The sequence below is a fragment of the Emys orbicularis genome, chromosome 1 (assembly GCF_028017835.1).
Source record: "Emys orbicularis isolate rEmyOrb1 chromosome 1, rEmyOrb1.hap1, whole genome shotgun sequence".
NCBI lineage: Eukaryota > Metazoa > Chordata > Testudines > Emydidae > Emys > Emys orbicularis.
Genome location: NC_088683.1, coordinates 257,118,819 through 257,139,126, shown reverse-complemented (window position 1 = coordinate 257,139,126; position 20,308 = coordinate 257,118,819). Strand labels below are relative to the sequence as shown.

Here is a 20,308-nt window from a genome sequence, read left to right as displayed (position 1 = left end):
TTCCCCTCTGGAAGAACCCACAGTCCAGGTCAATTGGGAGGTTTGGGGGGAACCCGGGCCCGCCCTCTACTCCGGGTTCCAGCCCAGGGCCCTGTGGACTGCAGCTGTCTATAGTGCCTCCTGTAACAGCTGCATGACAGCTACAACTCCCTGGGCTACTTCCCCATGGCCTCCTCCAAACACCTTCCTTATTCTCACCACAGGACCTTCCTCCTGGTGTCTGATAACGCTTGTGCTCCTCAGTCCTCCAGCAGCACACCCTCTCACTCTCAGCTCCTTGTGCCTCTTGCTCCCAGCTCCTCACACTCACACCACAAACTGAAGTGAGCTCTGATTAGTGCCCTGATTAGCCTGCCTTAATTGATTCTAGCAGCTACTTCTTAATTGGCTCCAGGTGTCCCAATTAGCCTGCCTGCCTTAACTGGTTCTAGCAGGTTCCTGATTACTCTAGTGCAGCCCCTTCTCTGGTCACTCAGGGAACAGAAAACTACTCATCCAGTGACCAGTGTATTTGCCCTCTACCAGACTCCTGTACCCCACTGGTCTGGGTCTGTCACTATATCTATATCTATATCTATATATCTATATAGATATATAGATATATATACACACACACACACACACACACACACACACACACACCACCTCTGCTCCCAGCTGCATCTTTCCTGGCTGGGATCCAGCAGGGGAAGCAGCAGAGAGGAGGCAGAAAGGAGTCTTGCTCAGCAGGTGCCACAACACACACCAGTGGCCAGGAAGAGCAACAGCAAGGAAAAGTTCACTGTCTGCCATGAGATTCCAGTGGGACTAAGTGACCAGATGCAGGCCTGAGTGACCGGATGGAGGCCTGAGTGCCATGTGAGACGTGTGACCGGGAGGAAGGAACAATGCATGTAGTGGGGGTGCTGAGCCACTGAACCAAACTGTAAACGCTGTATAGAATGGAAACCACTTCAAGCCATGGGGTGCATCAGCACCCCCAGAGCCTCTAGTTCCAAAACCTATGGGTTTGACACTTGGCAGCCTTGTATTTTAATGCTTGCTCCAACTCCGTTAATGTCAAGGGGAGTTGTCCAAAGCCTGAGTCCTATTCGACTCTCCAGTTAACCAGCACAATCAAAAGTCAGTATTGCCAATTCTGGGAGAGCAAACATCGTGAGAGGGACCAAATAAATAAATCATGAAATTGGCATAAATATCATAAGATGTTGTTTTTTAATTTATATTTCTGTTCTGATGTTTGAAATGTTAGGCTGTTTTATGCCTGCCCTTCAGGAAACTCAGCCTGAAATGTACACACACACACACACTGGGGGAACTTGGCTCTTTCACATATCCTTTAAAACAGATTTTATATTTTAAAAAATTAACGTCTGTCACTGATGGTGCAATACACAACAAATCAAAACACGTCCAAACTTTCTGTCATTTGGGGCCCAGGTGACAGAGCTTCGGGCTCCCTTCCCAGGCTGATGGTGTTGGGGGGGGGAGGATTTCAAGTGGTGATCACTGCCAGACTTGGGGACAATGGGGTTAGGTATTGTAATTGATACATTGTCACATCATTGTCCAGATGTTTCTTACATGCCACACATATTTCTTCTTCCCTCCCTAATATTTTTTCATAAGAAATATTTATTTTGGAATAAAGCAATAGATTCTGATCCTGTACTCCTGACTCAAGGAAAAGTCTCATTGCATTCCCCAAACAATGGGAAGTTTGCCTGAGTAAAGAGTATAGGACCAGGACCAAAGTTTGTGTGACTATTTAACTTTTAAGCATAGACTATAAGATTTGTTCTCTTGCACATTTTATGTTGTGACAAAGTATTTGTGGGAAAAGGTATTAGCCAAGAGTTGTAACAAGATTTCTTTTTAAAATTTTCAGAAGAAGTTTTGGGCTGGCTATTTCAGTAAGTTGACTGTTCAATCTCTTTTTCTAGAATGATTTTATGAAGGGATCATTACAGTTAGGATTATGGAATTTAAAAGACTCTCGAGTAGTTTATTCAAACTTGCACATTATTTTACGTATCCTACTACTGTTTAGAAAGCATCTGGTGAAGTGGGAGGAGAAGATGTACACAAAAAAAGAGTAGGAGTGGAGTCATTAAAAGCAAGCCATCTGAGAAATAATTAACAGTCAAGACTGTAAATCAAAAAAATAGTGTTAGAATACTTGGCTAGATGCAATGACATTAAATAGGCTATTTCTTTTATTGTTTTCCCTATGCAAGGCTGGGCTAAGTTAATCTGGGACTCTGGGCACTCCACAACATGGAGCCTTATGTGGCTCCACTCACCTAGCACCATCCTATACCGTTGCCTTGTTCCCTACCTTGGAATGGCAGTGGTAAGGGGCCTCTTCTTTCCCCCAGGAGCAACAGCAAGAGCCCTTATTCTGTCAAGAGGAGCCAGTAGTTGTAGTAGGGACCCCTCCCCCCTCACCCCAGAGATGTAGGGATGGCAGCAAGGGGATGCAGGCCGTACTCGGTACAGCACCCAGGATGTATCTACATGGGTGGGTAGTTGGGCCAGCCCTGCGTGCACCCTCCCCGCCTGCTTCACACACACACAATCCTATGTCAGGGTGGTGTTGGCAGGGCATTCCCAGAGCATGGGTCTTAAACCAGATCTACACTACAAACTTTTGTGAGCATACCTGGGTCAGTCAGAGGTGTGAGGAAGTGTGATTTGTGACCAACACAGCTGTGCTGGTAAAAGATTCCATGCTGGGAAGAAAGCTCTGTCATGAATAGGAATTTGTCCCTGTTGATGACTCCTATTACTCTTACTGATGCAACATTCATTCAGGTGGCAGACAGTGCTCCTCAAACCCATGCCAGCATGATGGTGTGTGTCAGGACAGCATTCGCAGCTACACCTGCACCTGCATGGATGCTTATGAAGGACCAAACTGTAATTTCGGTAAGGCAACATTTCCTCTAGAGGCTACCGTGGAAACTATATAGACCTCATGCAGACAGTCTGTATTGTTTGTTTTATGTTAAAACATGTGATTCCTAGTGGAGGATGCATGACAGTGACACATGGGAAGAGGGGATATGAATTGTTCATCTCAACAACCTGGGGTAAATCCGCTAAAATGTTAATGCAGCGTGTGGCTGCATTAACTTTGCTGTGCCCTGTCACCTTCCTTCTATCCTAGAGAGACTGAGGAGGCAGCAAAGGGCAGAAGAAACCCTGGCACCAGTGAAGCCGCAACGGAGGCAGGATTGAGAGCCTGGAGCCAGGGCAGAGGGCCTCTGTGTGGATGGCCCTCTGCTCATCATCCAAAGGTTCTCAAAGTGTGGTCTGCAGATCACTTGTTAGCTGGTCACATGGTGCTCTCTCTACTCCAGATGCTATTGCCTTAAATATGTTCCTAATATTACTTCTCCAGATAAGCAATTGCTGTAGTTGCCAGAGGGAAACTGTATGATTGCAAATAGCAGGGAAAATTGCCCCCACCATCATGAATGAGAGGTCAGCAGGTGCCCACACAGGACAATCCATTAAGATATGGTCCAAATTCTGAAAATGTTTGGCAACCCTGCTGTAGTGGATCCCTCTCAAGGGACCCATGGAGTGAGTATGGGAGCTAAACTACTGCCCATCTGATCAAATGGAAACTCGATCGGGGAACTTTGTGGAGATTTCCTCCATGGGTCCCAGGATTCTTTTTCTTTGGGTTTTTTTGTTGGAGGGGGCAATCCAACTCAGTTTTACTCCGTCCTGACTCAGGCAAACATCCACTGACTTCAGTGGGAGTTTGCCACAGTAAGAACTGAGTAAGGACCTCAGGTACTAGTCCCTAGGACAAAGGAAGTCTATCCTAAAAAGTGAATTTCTCCCATGTTGATGTTATCCTTAAGAAAAAACTGAAAGATTCAAAGTTGAAATTTTCTGGGTGCCAAGGCCTCTTCCAGTGTGAACAGGCTAATTAGTTACGAAATTTTCTGGGTGCCAAGGCCTCTTCCAGTGTGAACAGGCTAATTAGTTATGAAGATCTGACTCTTTAGAAAGTATTTTGTTGGGATTCAGACTCACAGACCCCCATTTTCTACATCAGATATGTAGCTTTTTGATGCATAAAGATAACGTAAATAATACTTGTGCTCTTCTTAGGTCTACTCTGCATTTTACAAGCGCTTTTGAGCAAATTGCTCAGAACTTGAGCACATACTTTATAATTAGTCAATTGTTACTATTTACTGTTTTATTTACATAACAAATTGGAGGACACAGGCAGTCTCATTCACATGGAGCTGACTACTTTTTTTTAGAATTCCCTATTCTAGAAAGTCCTTTACACCGACAAACTGACTGATAACAAAGCTTAAATGTTTTTCTGGTCTAGTTTAGAATGTGAATGGATATCAATTTAACTAGACAAGGATAGAAAAGTAATAGTACTTAAAAACACATTGGGCCAGGTCCTTGAATCTGCTGCTTAGTGCTATTTCACCAACCTTAAAACCAGTGCATTTGGTTTTTTGGAGATTTGCCCTGGTATGGAGGAATCCCTGGGTGCTGTGGGCCAATTTAGCCCCTCTGGCATAGGTGGTGTAGCTGGGAAAAGGGGCAATGGCAGGGTGATGGGTATCATAGGCTAGGGGAGGTTGTGCCTCCCCAAACAGCCTGGTCTGGCCCCGCTATGCTCCACCCCTAGGAGGCCCCCTCCTGCAGTGCCTGATGTTCTGCCTTGGCCCAGGCTGACTGGGGCTGGGCAGCCTATCGTGGGGGACTCGGGGTGGCTGGCGCTGTGCTGCCTGCCTGGTGCTTGGACCGTGCTGCCCAGCACTCTGGGACTGAGGGTGCTGCTGCCACTCTGCGAGGTGCTCCAGGGTAGGGGGGCTCTGGGCTTCTGTGGGGGGGGGGGGAAGGGCACAAGGGGAGGGGAAGGGGCAGAGCCTCAGGTAGAAGAGGAGGGGCTAGGGGCTAGCCTCCCCCAATGGCTAGGTGACCAGCCACTAATGGGCAATGGCCACAGTCATCTTTAGCTCTGGCAGTCCCCAACCATGGAATGCCTCCTTGGGGACCATTGCCACTGGTATAACTTAGCTCATCCCTTACCGCTGGACCTGCACAGCCCCAAGCCTTACAGAGCCACAAAAACGGCTTAAAGGCAGCTTTGGTACCGCCTCATCCCTGAGCTGTGTCAGGTACCAAATGTCCAGTCTTGGGGATCTGCCTATTATTTTTAATATTGTTTAGTGCCAAGCAAATCTCAAGTGTTTGCCCAGCTATGTGAACTGAAGAGACTGGCTCTGTTTCAGAGGCAAGAAATGCTTCTTTTATTTTCTGTTCTTTTACATTGGTTGCTGTTAAGTTTAAATTTTCTTGGCATGAGCATAAAAAGAGCCAAAAAAGAACAGCTTAAGTCCTTTATTTTTTAAGCAATTCCTGCCTCCATAAAAAGTACAATCATTCTCTTCTTTCAAAGACACCTGGCACTCAGTGCAAATACATTTCATGGCATTTTCCATGCGGAGAAGAGCTAGTGTTACTTTAGCTAGTACGACCTACAAACACAATCCTGAAATACATCCTGCCTGATCCAGTGGGGTAGGGAGCAATTCACTTTACAATGACTTCATGGGAGTTGCTGCGGCTCAGTACCTCTCCAACAAGTTAAAAAGAGGGAGTAGCAAGAATTGCTTAAATGATGAGCTCAGAAGAGCATGGAAAGTGAGCAAATGTCATTGCTTAGCAAAACAGGGCCCATGGTGTGCAAGAAAATCCCAGTTTATTGCTCAATTGTTGTTTCTTAGCGCTTTGCTTTTGTTATTCTCTTTAGCTAAAAATGAGTGTCAACACAAAACTAGAGAGGGATGTCAACACTTCTGCTATCCAGGATCTGAGTCCTACCGCTGCGCATGTGCAAAAGGCTATGAACTTGGGGAAGATAAAAAATCATGCATTCCAAGAGGTAAGTATAAAAAGAAGTCAGAAGAGAGCATGCTTAGTCCCAGGGTAGGCAGGCTGGGGGAATGGCATCAATAGGAGCTATTATGACTGCACTGAGACCATTAGAATGAACCAAAAGGAGGTGTCCTGAGGGCTCCAGTAATGATGAATTTCCAGAGAAAAAATAAATACAAGGTTGCTCAAACACAGCTTTAGAGCAAAGCAAATCCTAAAATTCATTCACTGGCCCAGATTTTCCAAACACTTCCAGTGTAAAAGAGTATCTCCTCTGAAGTCAATTGAGTTACGTCTTTTAAAGACGTAAAACAGGTGTGAGAGGAGACTCAGGCCCATTGTTTTTATTTTGCCTGTGTCTTTTTTTGTGGTTGCTGCCATGAGATCAACTCTCCCTGCTGCAGTCAGGGTAGCACATGCCTATGCAGTGAATAGCTGTGAGAGCAGCCCTGATCAGGGGCGGCTCCAGGCACCAGTGTGCCAAGCGCGTGCCTGGGGCGGCAAGCTGCGGGGGGGCGGCCTGCCGGTTGCCGTGAGGGCAGCAGTCAGGCTGCCTTTGGCGGCATGCCTGCGGGAGGTCCGCTGGTCCCACGGCTTCGGCAGCAATTTGGCGACGGGGACGCTGAAGCCGCGGGACCAGCGGAACTCCCGCAGGCATGCCGCCGAAGGCGGCCTGACTGCCGTGCTTGGGGCGGCAAAATACATAGAGCTGCCCCGGCCCTGATCCTCCTACATCAATGGGCCAGATGGGGGAAGGGACAGTGCCTCAAAGGCAGCTGAGCTCCCTTCCATGTGTGGAGGCTCCTCTACACATGTATCAATGGGGTTATGGTCTGGCACCAAGATTTTAGGAGGCACTGCTCCTTGGCAGCTAGGCCACTTTTTTCTCCCTTCCACCAGCTAGCACACCCACACTGCTCAGTATCAAATAGCCCTCTGATCCCTCTTATTTAGGGTGACCTTATGTCCTGTTTTGGCCGGGACAATCCCCTTTTAAAGCCCTGTCTCAGACATCTTGATTTTGTTTTGACGACACTGGGCATTTGTCCCATTTGCTCTTGACAACTGATCGTCACGTGGCAAAAGCAAATGGGACAAATGCCCAGTTTTGCGCAAAAAAAAAAAAAAAAAGTGGGGCATGCTCCCCCGAGTGAGGTGCAGAGGAATGTTGGTGTGTGTGGGGGGGCGGCAATGCCAGCCGTGCACAACTGCAGTGATGCCAGGTGTCTTCAGCCAGCCCCACACGGGGGGGATGGCTCGAGCAAGCCCCATGCGGTGTCCCATTTTCCCTTTGGGAAATATGGTCACTCTAGTCCTACTTCCATCCCTCTCCTCTCCCCAATGGTAACTCGTCACACCCAGTAGCCTCTAGACATATCTGTCTGAGGGCTGCTGAATCACAGATTTGATGTTGCCCTCAGCATAGCTCCTAACTGACATTTATAGCTATACCTCAGAAACAACACACTTTGGCACAACTGGCAAATTATTTCATAGGCAGACAAGCACTGGGAAAGCAAGAGGCAAGGTAAGACAGTTCTGTGGTGATATAGCAGTGCTCCTTTGTGGGTGTGGAGCAGGGCCGGCTCCAGGCACCAGCCCACCAAGCTTGTGCTTGGGGCGGCACCTGGAGGGGGGCGGCGCGGCGCTCCGGCTCCCGCCGCCGGGGAGAGCAGAGCCCCAGCCGGGCACTCCGCCCTCCTCCCAGGGCTCCGGCCGCCCTCCCCCCGGCCGCCGGGGAGAGCGGAGCTCCGGCCGGGCACTCCGCCCTCCTCCCAGGGCTCCGGCCGCCCTCCCCCCCCGGCGCCCTCCCCCCGGCCGGGGCTCGCCGCCCTCCCCCCGGCGCTCTGGCCACCGGGGAGAGCAGAGCCCCGGCCGGGGCTCGCCGCCCTCCCCCCGGGGCTCCGGACGCCCTCCCCCCCGCGCTGGGGGGGGGGGGGCGGCCGGAGGCTTTTTTGCCTGGGGCGGCAAAAAAGCCAGAGCCGGCCCTGTTTGGAAGCCATGAATAATTTGACTCAGTGGTTGGAAAGGGTGGGGTCCTTTTAGGGCATGGCATATCCTTTTTCCAACTGGACAAGGTCTCATGTTGGGCCTCCCTATGTAGGCTAGAAGAGCAGGGCCACATTGCTTATGAAAGGGACTTGTGCTCCCCTAATCCAGAAGATGTCTGGAGTCTGTTTGGGAGCAAGGTTGATGTTTCACTGGCTCCCCAATTCAGTGTATATATAAGCCCAATCCCTGCCTCTTATTAGGCAGTAAAATATTTGACAGGGTAGGGGAAGCGCCTGGTGCAACGTATTGCAAATGTTCACGAGTTGGCAGCGGTGTTACTGGTTTAAATCTTCTAGTAGAGGAGCGACCTTTTCTCCAAAACTGTACCTGCCAGCAGATGGTAGTATATTCATAATTACTGTTTTGAATTGCTTTGACCATAGCAATAAGAGAATTATTTTGTCCAGCCAAATAGTGAAACAGGGTCCCTACCCTCAAGGACTCACAAACTGAAAAGATAAGTTTCAAAGGGTTGGATTTTGTTTGATATAAATATCAAGCACTTATTGCAATGGGAAATTATGAAAGAAGCAAACAATAAATAAACCATTGATCTTCCAAAGTCATTAGCAAGCTACTAGAAACTGAGGATCTGGCCCTCCATTTTGAGGGGTTGGCGGGGGAGGGGAAGAACCAATGATCTTAAAGCCTTAAAATGGGAACACCACAATATGTTCGGGATAGTGGTGATCTTCAAACATCGCCACAAAATTTAAAAATTTTTGCACGTCTTTTTCTTTTAACCATTGCTAGATCACTGTGCATGTGGCAGACTTGATGACGTTAAAATAATGAGGCTGAAGGAATTTAAGATGACTTGCAACAGAGGATTCCCTTGGCAGGTATTTATAGAGATCTTCGGAAATACTGTTAGTGTAGAAAAGTCTATAGTAAAGCAGTGTTCTCAGATGCAACACACTTGTCTTCGAGTACTTAAAACATTTGTTGAAGGTTTAACTAAACAAGAGGTCAGATAAGTAGAAGCAAAGAGGTGATAGACAGTAGAAGACAGCAAGACCCATTATTACAAACTGTTGTAGTCAACCTCCTTGAAAAATAAAAAAGTAACTTACTGTATTTAAATGTCACAATTTATAAATTATGCTTGTCAGTCTCATAATACATGGTATATTATTAGATATTTAGTGCTACCTTCTTCTCTCTTCACTACTACAACGCTATTTGATTTCTTTGCAACTGCAGCTGTTGATAGGCTAAATTAGGGCTTCCATACGTCCGGATTTCCCCGGACATGTCCGGCTTTTCGCTCTTTAAATAGCCTTCCAGGGGGAATTTCTAAAAATCTAAAAATGTCCGGGATTTCCCCCCGGTCGGCTATTTAAAGAGCGAAAAGCGGCTGACAGGGCAGCCGAGCGCCGCTCGCATTGGGGCCTCGGCAGCCAAAGCCCCTTCCCGGCTCCCCCCATCCCCTGCAGCCTTAGCACGCCGCCCGGCAGCGCTGGGGGGCGGGGCTGTGCGCCTGTGAGGGAACGCGGCGGCGGGGCTGGCAGCGGCGGCCAGAGCCCCTCCCTCGCTTCTCCCCTCCTCCACAGCCTCAGCATGCCACTCGGCGGGGCGGGGCGCTCCTTGGGGCGCGGAGCCAGACACCTGCTCTAAACCCAGCGGCACAGTAAGGGGGCTGGGGAGTTGGAGAAGGGGGCAGTCAGGGGACAGGGTGCGGGGGGGGGTCGGGAGTTCGGAGGGGCTGTCGGGGCAGGGGTGTGGAGAGAGGTTGGGACAGTCACGGACAGGGAGGGTTAGATGGGTCGGGAGGTTCGGGGGGGCTGTCAGGGGGGCAACAGTGTGGAGAGGGGTTGGGACAGTCAGGGACAGGGAGCAGGGGGGGTTAGATGGGTCGGGGGTTCTGGGGTGGCTGTCGGGGCGGGAAGTGGGAGGGAGTGGCTAGGGGGCGGGGCTACCCCCCCCCCAATGTCCTCTTTTTTGAAAGTTCAGATATGGTAACCCTAGGCTAAATCAGTGGGAGGTTTTCTGGATGCTTAAATAGGAATAAGATCCCCGGGGCTAATAGGGCAGAATGTGGACATTTCATTTGAAAGATAATTAAATTACAAATCTTAGCTGCTTACAATAATTCAGTATTTTGCTCTTATCCCATCATATTACAAAGTCAGGGCCGTCCTTAGGCATACGCAGCATACAGGGCTGCGTAGGGCACCTGAAAATTTGGGGCACCACTGGGTCTTAGTGTCCACCCGCCCAGCTCTTCCTAGCCCTGTTTTGACCCTTCCTGCAGGCTCCCACAGCTAGCTGCTGCAGCCTGGTGACTCTGACTCCGGAGGGGATCTAGTGTAACTTAAAAGTGAGAAGCCTACCAGACCTATTAGCACAACATTGAAACTGTTAAAGAGCCATTCAAGTGGTAATGAAGCCATTTAACAGGCATTTGCCAATCCCCAGCTATATACTGTCAGTTTCTGAATTTACTGACAAAAACAGTTGTGCATTACCGTAATATTTACTCAGAACATGTTAGTCTACAGGACCTTAGTTTAAAATTTGCCTTAAAAATATTTCATTAGTGAGTTGGTGAAGATTACAAAATCACATCTCTAAAAAAATCCTTGCATAGATTTTTAGATGCATAATCACCTTTAGCCTTAAATACTTGGATCTTCAGACATAGTTTTTTAAATAAATCCTTCAAAAGACCACCCTTATCTAAAATACACATTTTAATTTTAATTACTATAGTTAAAAATAACTTGCTTCCAAAGTAAAAAAAAACTTGCTTCCAAAATCTTCCTGTCCATCCCTTTCTCCCTTCACAGCCCCCCCAGAGAGCCCTTAAAGGGACAACACCCTTTTCCTTCCAGATAGCTGGACAAAGCGTTTCCCTTTCTTTACTTCTGACTATCTGATGAACTAGTTTCAACAGAACCCTCCAGCAAAATCAGTACCTCGTAAGATATAAAATCCTTTCTTAGGCCTAAAATCTTTAGAAACATATTTTTTAAAGTTGGTGAAATTTCATCAACATGTCTATTGTTATGGAGATCACACAAAGTAAATTAGTGTTCCCTTTTTCTAAAAGCAATGAACATTGTTATGAACACACCAAACCCCTGTGACTGATTAATTTAAAATAATGTCTTTGTTTCAGTGAGTTAAAGATGTAGTAATCTGAAATGATTACTTTATGAAGGCGTAAGAGTACATTTAAAATATAAAATCAGCTTAGAAATACTGATTAAGAAAATGTAAAACAGAGAAGAGCTGCATCATGCATATTCCAGAATATTTAGTGTTGTATTCAGCAAGACAGCTGACTCGAACTTACTGCAAAGTTTTTGCAAATAAGTCTCTGACAAACTTCAGGGCATATAAAAAAAACAAACCTGTGACTGACATTTTTTATTCCCAAGTTTAGTGCTTTTAATTAGGTACCTTCTGCATGTCCAGTAGGGTGACCAGATCACCCAGGTCAATTATCGGGACATGGGGGAGACGGGGCGGAGAAAAACAAAAACAAAAAACGGTGGCAGAGCAAAAAAACAACCCCACCCCTTCCTCCTCCCTCTGCAAGTACTGGAGGGAGGCCCCGGAGACGCAGGGGGAGCGTGGGGCCGGGGTGAGTGTCAGTCTGGCCTGGCCCCGAGCAGACAGGACTCGGCGCGGTACCTGGAGGGAGAGTAGGGGGCGGCCCGCAGGGCCAGGCGGCGGCTGTTCTCCCCACCTGGGCTGCGGGACTCGTGAGCACCTGTTGCTGCAGCTCCCACTGCCGTGGGGGGAGGAAGCAGCCAATGGCCAAGCTCGGGGGCTGTGGCTCTGGCGCCCGCGAACCCCCCGGGCCTGTTGCGGGGACCTAGCAGCGCGCACGCTGCGCATGCCTAGCCCCTGACCAGTTGTGTCTGGGCTGGCTGCCCAGCTGGTGCAATCCTGCGGGTGGCCCTGGAGTGGGGGCAGCAGGCCCCAGCCCCCCCGTCCCGCTCGGGTCCCGCAGGGGAACGAACGGGGCTGGGCTGCCGATGTCTCCGCCCCGGGGCCGCCGCGGGATTGTACCAGCTGGGCAGCCAGCCCAGACGCGACTGGCCAGGGGCTGGGCGCAGCGTGCGTGCCTCTGGGTCCCCGCAACAGGCCTGGGCTGTTCGGGCCCGGGCGCCAGAGTCGCAGCCGCCGAGCGCCATGGCCGCTTCCTCCGGTGGGAGCTGCAGCAGCGGCTGCTCCTGAGTCCCACTGCCCAGGTGGGGAGAACAGCCGCCGCCTGGCCCCGCGGGCCGCCCTCCTACTCTCCCTCCACGTACCGCCCAACTGATTCCTGCCTGCGCTCGCGGCTAGACCGGACTCTCACTCACCCCGGCCCCGCGCTCCCCCTGCATCTCCAGGGCCTCCCTCCAGTGCTTGTGGAGGGAGGAGGAATGGCGTGCTTGGGGAAGAGGCGGGGATTTGGGGAGGGAGCCAATGGGGAAGGAGAGGGCGGAGTCGGGGTGGGGGGGCACGAGCCCTTCCGGGCTCTGGAGCCTTTACTTGTTTGTCCAGTGTCCCGACCTAATATTGGTCAGGACGTGGGACAAACAAGCAAATATCGGGACAGTCCCGATAAAATCGGGACGTCTGGTCACCCTAATGTCCAGTCTTCACCATCTGGCATGCAGTGGAACACATGCTCCATTTTCTTTAGAAAGAAATTGCAGAAGAGTGGGGTTTTTTTCAAATGTCATTTGCTTCATTTGGGTTCATGGATTTGGCTGGAAGGGGTGAGCAGGGTGGAGGAGGGAAGAAAGAAGGGAGACAGTGGGGAGAGGGAAAGGCCTGGGCAGAATAGGGCAGGGCCTGGGGAAGAGCAGGAATGGAGTATGGGTGGGGCCACAGGCAGAAGAGGTGGGCTGGGGAGCTAGCCTCCCCAAGTGGCAGCTTCACCCAACTGCCCATGACAGCAGGTCGGCTCACGCACACCCAGCACGCACTGCAGTCTCCTTAGGCAGGGGCCATATTCACAGAGCCTAATGCGTCGGCGCTGCACATTCTGCGTGAGGGAGAAGGTACGGGGGGTCTCTGCAGGGAAACGTGAGTCTCCGCTGCCGTGAGGCAGGCTGGGCATCTTGGTATCCTTTGCTGACTCGTCCCTTCCCCCTCCCCGAGCTGCTGTCAGGCATAGGGACACCAGTTTAATAATACGGTGCAGGGCCCCACCAATCCTGAGGACGGCCCTGTACAAAGTTAAAGACAACGGCAGAATTTACTGTTTTTTGTTTTATAGGTCCTGTTGCTAAATTCGGAAGGAAAGGGATTCTGTGGAGGTGTTCTTGTGAAGAGCAACTTTGTGTTGACTACAGCTGAGTGCGCCCTTCTGCACAATCATTCTGATATCAGGGTCAGGACTGGTAAGTGACCAAGCTTTCTCCTCACCCCCCCCCCCATTGTCAATCTACATTTTTGTGTTGTCAAAGCACACTTTCAAAGAGTTTACATATAAAAATTGCTATTTCAGAACATTCTGTCTATCCTAGGAAACAGTGTCTGCATTTAAAATATTTTACTTATAGGGAACAATTGGCAATGTTCAGTCACCCCCATTTTTATTGTATATTTTACTTTGTCATCCTGAAATTATAGTTTCTTCCTATTCACTCACACCTATATGCTCCTGAAGAGTTAAAAAGCATCTTCAAAATTTGTATAACCAGGATCTAATATGCTTAATTGCTGTAAAATCAACACCTACTACTAGCTTCTGCCTTTATCATACCCTTATTTCATAGTAATGGTGGTAGCTATGTTGGCAGCATAGCTCCCCTAACTATTAGCAATTAATCTGTGTTCACCTTTGGTGAAAGATGCTAAAACTATTTCTAAGAGCAGTGAACATGTCATAACTTCACAGGGAATAACAGGATGCATGGAGCTGCACAGGTAATAGATGTGAATGAGAAACACATACATATGCGGTACGATGAAGCTACTGGTCAGAATAACCTTGCATTGATACAACTCGGACAGCACATTGAGTGCAACAACTACCACCATCCTATATGTCTTCCTGACAAAGACTTTGCAGAACATGTTTTGATTCCACAGTTGGCAGGCACTGTCAGTGGCTGGAAACTGGAAGAAAGCGAGGTGAGAGGTTCACTAGTTGAGTTGCAGGTCTCCTACCTTGCTGAAAGGGAATGTGAACAAATACTCAATACAAGTCTTACGAACAGACAGTATTGCGGACATCACCCAGAGCCTGTGGACTGGCGGCTGGCAGGAGGAAACTTTATCGCCCATGACTACAAAGGCACTTGGTTTCTGACAGGTATTTTTGGAGCTTGGCCAACTAATGTAAGTAACTGGGAACCATTTATTTTCGCAAAGACTTCAAGATATATGATGTGGTTCAAACAAAAAACTGAATAAAAGAAAGTCCCCACAGCACCAAATCCATAACTGCAATTACAAAGACCCCTTGGATGCAGCAATTGGACTGGTTTCAGCAAGGTCAGCCTGTATTGTGTTGTAACGTTCATACTGTAAATATTTATCTGTAGTTCATCCCTCAAAAACAAAATCCATTCTCTTTCCAAACACAGGATTGAGGACTGGTGTAGTAGACACGTGGCTACTTCACTTTGAAAATAATGAGTTTGAATTTGTACAGCACTGTTCATCTAAGCTGATCCTAAGAGACCTTAACATTTTTACTGATTGTGTATTAAAAATAAATGAATCATTTTCCCTACTCACTGAAATGTCCCCACTGCTAGGGGGAAATGCAGCTACTGTTTCAGGGACCACTGATGTTCACTGTGGTATATGGCCAAATCCTGCACAACTTTATTCATGTAAGTACTTGCAAAGCATCTCCCTGACTTTGCTAGGATTACTTGAGTAAAGATTTGCTGAATCAGACCCTAGAACAGGAATAGTCTAAAAATCAGACATAAGTGAAGTGATTCCTCAAGTCACAACTGCCCAGGCAGGCTGGCCCAGGGGCAGCAACAGAGTGGCCCTTGCCCCATTTGAGCAAAAGCAAAATAAAAAGTTAATGCATCACTACCACGTACTTTGTTCATCTGACAAGTGTAATTTAGCTTTATTGCTGATGCTTCGTTGTATGTTTTGTAAAAATAATGAAATCGCTGCAAGATGAGCTCAGTGCAGTGCCCTGCTTCTACATTCTTGCTATTGAGTAGGGACAGTCAAGTCAGAACAACCCAGCTGAAACAAAGTACTCCATTTTGATTCAAATCCTTCTGAAACTGTGCCATCAAATGTCACTGGATGTACCCTTGTGAAATGTAATGATTTTGATGAAACAGCATTTTCTGACAGGACACTGTTCAGCCTAAGCTTTTTGACCATCTCTATTTACATTGTAGTAGGGCCTAGAGCTGTCCAGTGAGGTTGAAGCCCTACTGTGCTAGGCACTGTACAAACAGATAGTAAATGATGATCCCTGCCCCAGAGAACTTACATGCTAAAGACAAGACAAACAGGTAAATGAGACAAGTGGGCTGAGGTGGAGGCCAGGGGAGATGGAGTTACAGAAAGAGTAGGCTGTACACTACTCTTAGCCAATCAGGAGCAGTGATCACAACCCAGTCCCTGCCTGTTTTCTTTGTCCTACAGAAAGAGGGGCATTTTGAATAGAGCACATCTATTTTCCTCACTGATCCTACAGCACTGAGATCAATGGGAATGGGATTCAAAAATAAAGAGGCTTGGATCCTTTTCCCAGTACTGCATGTTTTAATTATCCACTCTCAAACACATTAAATATCCACTCTTCATACTGGTACAACCTGCTTGTAACACTTTCCCAACACTCTTGACTGGACACTTTCAAAAGGTGGATCTATGAACCCACACTACTATAAGAATGACTTAGGGTACAGATACTCCACTGCCAGCTAGCCCTGGTATAAATAGCAGTGTAGCTGGTGAGGCATGGCTTAGGCAAATAGAGACGAGGCAAGCCAGAACCCAAGGGTACATATCTACATGCCCAAGCAGTGCCTCCCTGTCTCCACTGCTACTTTTAGCAGTGTAAAGCTCCAGAAGGGGGGGGGCCTTTCTCTACCAGCGGGGAAAGTGACTTCATATTTGAACTGATAATAAAATAATATTTTTCACTGCTAGAGTCAATTTATTTTTAAACTATGCAAAATCATTTTCAGCAGAAACAAAATAAAGTGAATGACCATCTCACATGTCAACACTAAATCACTTGAACACCATTAGAAGCAAAGTGCACAGAAATCAGAAGTACGGTTCTATTTTCAAGTGCTACTGAAGTATGTTGTATGCAGGTGGCAAAACAACCTGGGTTTGTAACTTTTAGTTCTCCTATGGTACAGAATAAGTCAGAACTTAATAGAACAATGAAAACAGCCTGAATATCCCACTACAATAATAGCAATCTAGGAAACTACTTACCTCATAGGTGCTTTAGTATTATATTTTTTATAAACCTATAATAATTTGATTGAAACTTTCATTATAAAGACGGTTAAATGTCTTAGATGGTGTGTGCTGGTGCTAAAACGGTCTGGAATAAAGTTATCACTGTCACCACCAAGAGAAAAATATCACATTTGGTTTATTATTTTACAAAACAACCAGCATGAACAACAGGTAAGCTGTGCAAAAATAAAGAACACTTAAAAGAATGGACCTACTGGCAGAAATATTCCACAAAATCAGAATTAAAATGGAGTAGGACTAGGTTGCCTAAATAAATTCTTATGCCTCAAAGGGAAACTTTAACAAGTACAGTTACCTATTGCTGCTCAGAATTGGGCCTTTGGTAACCACACCTCACACCCTGCTGTACACTCATAAATCCTATTGAAATTGAAGTGAGGTTCCAGGGGTGCAGCACCTATCAGGCATGGGTCCTTAATTTTTAGAGAGGGTTTGAAGAGCCTTGTATCCAACCAAGATTACTGAAAAAACCAAAGTTTCATATAACTGGGAGTTAGGTCAAGAACAGGTGAAATAAAAGCATTGTTTCTACCTATGAAGAATGATTAAAAGTGTCACCGATGGACACTTGCTTTTGACAGATAAGGACAGAAATAGTTACGGGAATATAAAGGCGTGTCAGTACACATGACATTTGAGACAGGTGAGGCAGGCTTTTTAAAGATTGTAGCTGAAATTTTGCAAATGTTCTTGTTTCTTTTCCAGCCACTATACTTCAGGGTTTGTAGAAACTAACTTTAAAAAGGAAGCATTTTGTTCTCTGTGCTTGGTCAAGATGGCAGGCCCTGTCCCACTGGGAAAGGAGTCATGAACAGTTTTTTTGTATTCCAGTACTGAACATAACCAGGTCATTAACAGTTTCCACTGAGCGATTTGAGAAACAGTTCCATTGACAAGTAGAGTCTCTTATAAATACTCCATCTAAGGTGCAGTAAACTCAACACACTGTAGAAAGTGGAGGGAATGGGTTCTGCTTACTGACCACAAGCTTCTGATGTTGATGAGATATATATCCTTTAATATGACCCTGACAGAGTTAAAAAGAAAGATGTTTTAGTATTGAAAATTGGCAATAAGTTTCTTTTTGCTACCTTCAGTCTTGATCAAGCAAAACATCTGTGTGCGTGTGTGTGTGTGTGCACTTAACTTTAAATTCATGAGTAGTCCCACTGACTTCAAATAATATAAATAAAAGATATAAAGTCAATCACACACTTAAGTTAAGTTTGAGGGGAGGGATAGCTCAGTGGTTTGAGCATTGGCCTGCTAAACCCAGGGTTGTGAGTTCAATCCTTGAGGGGGCCACTTAGGGATCTGGGACAAAAATCAGTACTTGGTCCTTGCTAGTGAAGGCAGGGGGCTGGACTCAATGACCTTTCAGGGTCCCTTCCAGTTCTATGAGCTAGATATATCTATATATAGTACTTTGCTACATAGGGACCTTAAGCATGCCCATGAACTTTGAATTTGCTGTTACTGACAAGCCTTCCTAGTTGCCAATTTACATTTTGAGGTCCGTCTCTACAAGAAAAAGGACTATAAATTTCCAATCTATTCCTAGATTACCCAATTTTAAGACCAAAGTTTTAATAACCTTTAAACATAGAGCTTAATTAACTCATCTTTGTTCATGTGCACTAGATCCTTACAAGAGTCCAGTAAACTAATTTATCTCTCTCCTTTTTTACATCTTTTCCCTATCATTCAGCTTGTGAACTCTTATGAGTACCTCTATTTTTAGGATGTCAAATCAGGAATCCCATGTCCAATTGAACTCAAATTTAGTATAAATATTCTACCTCAGCCCTAGTCATAATTTACCAATTTTGTAACTGTGTTCGTAGATTTTAGCAAAAGGGCAAAGATTGGCTTTATAATGGAAACTCAATTGCAGTCCTTACTGTTTTGCATATAAAAGGCAAGAATTAGAGCATAAGAATCTTCACTGTAGTTAGATACATGAGAGGAACAAATGAGTACAAGTATAACGCACAAGCAGCCCCCCAAAAACCTAAACGCAGTACACTTCCTATTATTATTACCCTTCTATAATTAACCTTCCTGTTGTGTGTAGTCATTTCTACCAACAACAGTTGCCAAGGCAAGCTAATGAATGGTGAACACATACCATGTATATAAGATTAGCCAAAATACACTGGACTTCATCAATATCAACATCTTCCACCTGCATGAATTTCAGGGCAACCAGAAAGGCATCTAGAGATAGCTGATGGGTTTTAAGTAGCAAATATCTGAAAGACGCAAACAGAAATACATTTCAGTTATTTCGGCACAATTACCTCAAAATTCTGCTTCTCTGAGCAAAAGGGCCCTTCTACCATAATTCACTTTGCTTAAGCTCTGGCCTCTAAGGGACAAATAGGGACCCTGGCTGTTTTAAATTCAATTCTGTGGTGAAACCAAATGAAGATCTCCCTTCCACAAAATAGGATTTCTACTTCACTTACACTTTCTTAAACAGGTTCCTGTAGGTGATGATTTTCAGCTTCTCAAGGATCAGGAAGATACCACAACGAATGAAGAAGGTCTCGTGTTTTGTCAGAGCATCATTCAATAGCAGAAGATTTCCTTCACTAAAATGACAGAAAATATGGAAGTACCATGAGAAGGTACGACTCTGGGAAGATGAAATATCTAACTCAATGGATATTTTTCACATACTATAAAAACCTTTCACTTAATACTATTTTGAACAAAAATACGTGATCCAATAAATATACTGTACCTCACAGCCTTAGTTACTTCAGCAAACTGCATAAGCTCATACTTTTTCAAAAGTTGAATTGTTGGCATATGGCCCTGAAAAGCAAGCATAGTTAAAAATGTTCAGGATAAGTTTAAATATATTTCCAAATCAATCATCTATAAAAACAAAAATACAAATACAAACATTTATCTACTTTACTTTTTCAGAAAAAAAGGCGGTGAATTAAAGTATTTTTAGGTCCCCAATACACTACATCACTAATCATGCCAACAAACATTTGTCTGGCATAGTTACAGAAGTGTGGGTTTTAAAAACTTTAAAAATATGGTAGTGTGATCAATTATAAAACTAGTATTACAGAGTAGGTCACGCTTCACATGATCTAGACTGTTACAAATTTTACACTTGTGTTGCACTCCACTCTGCAAACAGAAAACTGTTTTAGAACATACCAGTAATCATGACTGTGATGTGTGTGTCAGCACAGTTAAGATTATTGATTGTCTAACCAGACATATTTTCCGTAATTTCTCCTGGTGGATTTTTAATGTCCTTTCTTAAAAAAAAAAAAAAAAAAAAAAAAGTTAGTTTGAAAAGACAAAACTCATTCTCATTGTATCAGGTCTGATGAGACTTTGAACCACACACAGTACCAAAAAGGAATTTGTGTTTTTTTAATTTACACAGCAGAGATTAGATTGCACATCAACCCAGGCAGCACTGAAACATAGCTACCTGGCTGCTATGCCAGTGGTAGATCCTTTACTGGTTGGAGAATCAGATGAGATGTGAAACAGAACTCTGCGTTCTAGGTTTCTAGCTACCTCTCAGTGAACAAACAGCCACTTGTGTTATTTTAATACATTTTTAAATAAGTGTAAAGTTTGGAAGCTTATAATCTTGCCAAGTTGGGCTTTCTATATGGCAAAATTGCTCTAGAAGAGAGAAGACAGTAATTTAAGGTACTAAATGATTTGGTTATCAAAAGCCTTGCATTTCTGTTTCATGCCACTAATAATGGGTTTAGCATTCCCATTTCACAAGACTGCCTCATTTAATGTAATTAGTCATGACTGCTCAAAAGAGCTCCAAGACTGGAAAAAAAAAAGAAAAGAAAGGAGTGAATTCATCAAACATCAGGATTGAAGTTCTCTACCTGGCAATTCCTCTAGCACC

The 20,308-nt window shown here is 45.8% G+C and overlaps 1 protein-coding gene across 2 annotated transcripts in view; it reads right to left on the bottom strand.

Moving 5' to 3' along the window:
- The window catches only part of PCID2 (PCI domain containing 2), a 65,237-nt gene that overhangs the window by 28,721 nt on the left and 16,208 nt on the right, over nt 1–20,308 (bottom strand). Inside the window, exons 12-15 of one of the 2 annotated variants that reach the window (XM_065406876.1) lie at nt 19,151–19,224; nt 18,873–18,998; nt 18,533–18,656; nt 16,501–17,431 (exon numbers count right to left, since the gene is read on the bottom strand). In XM_065406876.1, the coding sequence (XP_065262948.1) occupies nt 17,342–17,431; nt 18,533–18,656; nt 18,873–18,998; nt 19,151–19,224 (414 nt within the window). In that variant the 3' untranslated portion in view covers nt 16,501–17,341. Of the gene's footprint in view, nt 1–16,500; nt 17,432–18,532; nt 18,657–18,872; nt 18,999–19,150; nt 19,225–20,308 lie in introns of those variants that run through there. The other variant, XM_065406868.1, reaches the window with a different exon arrangement.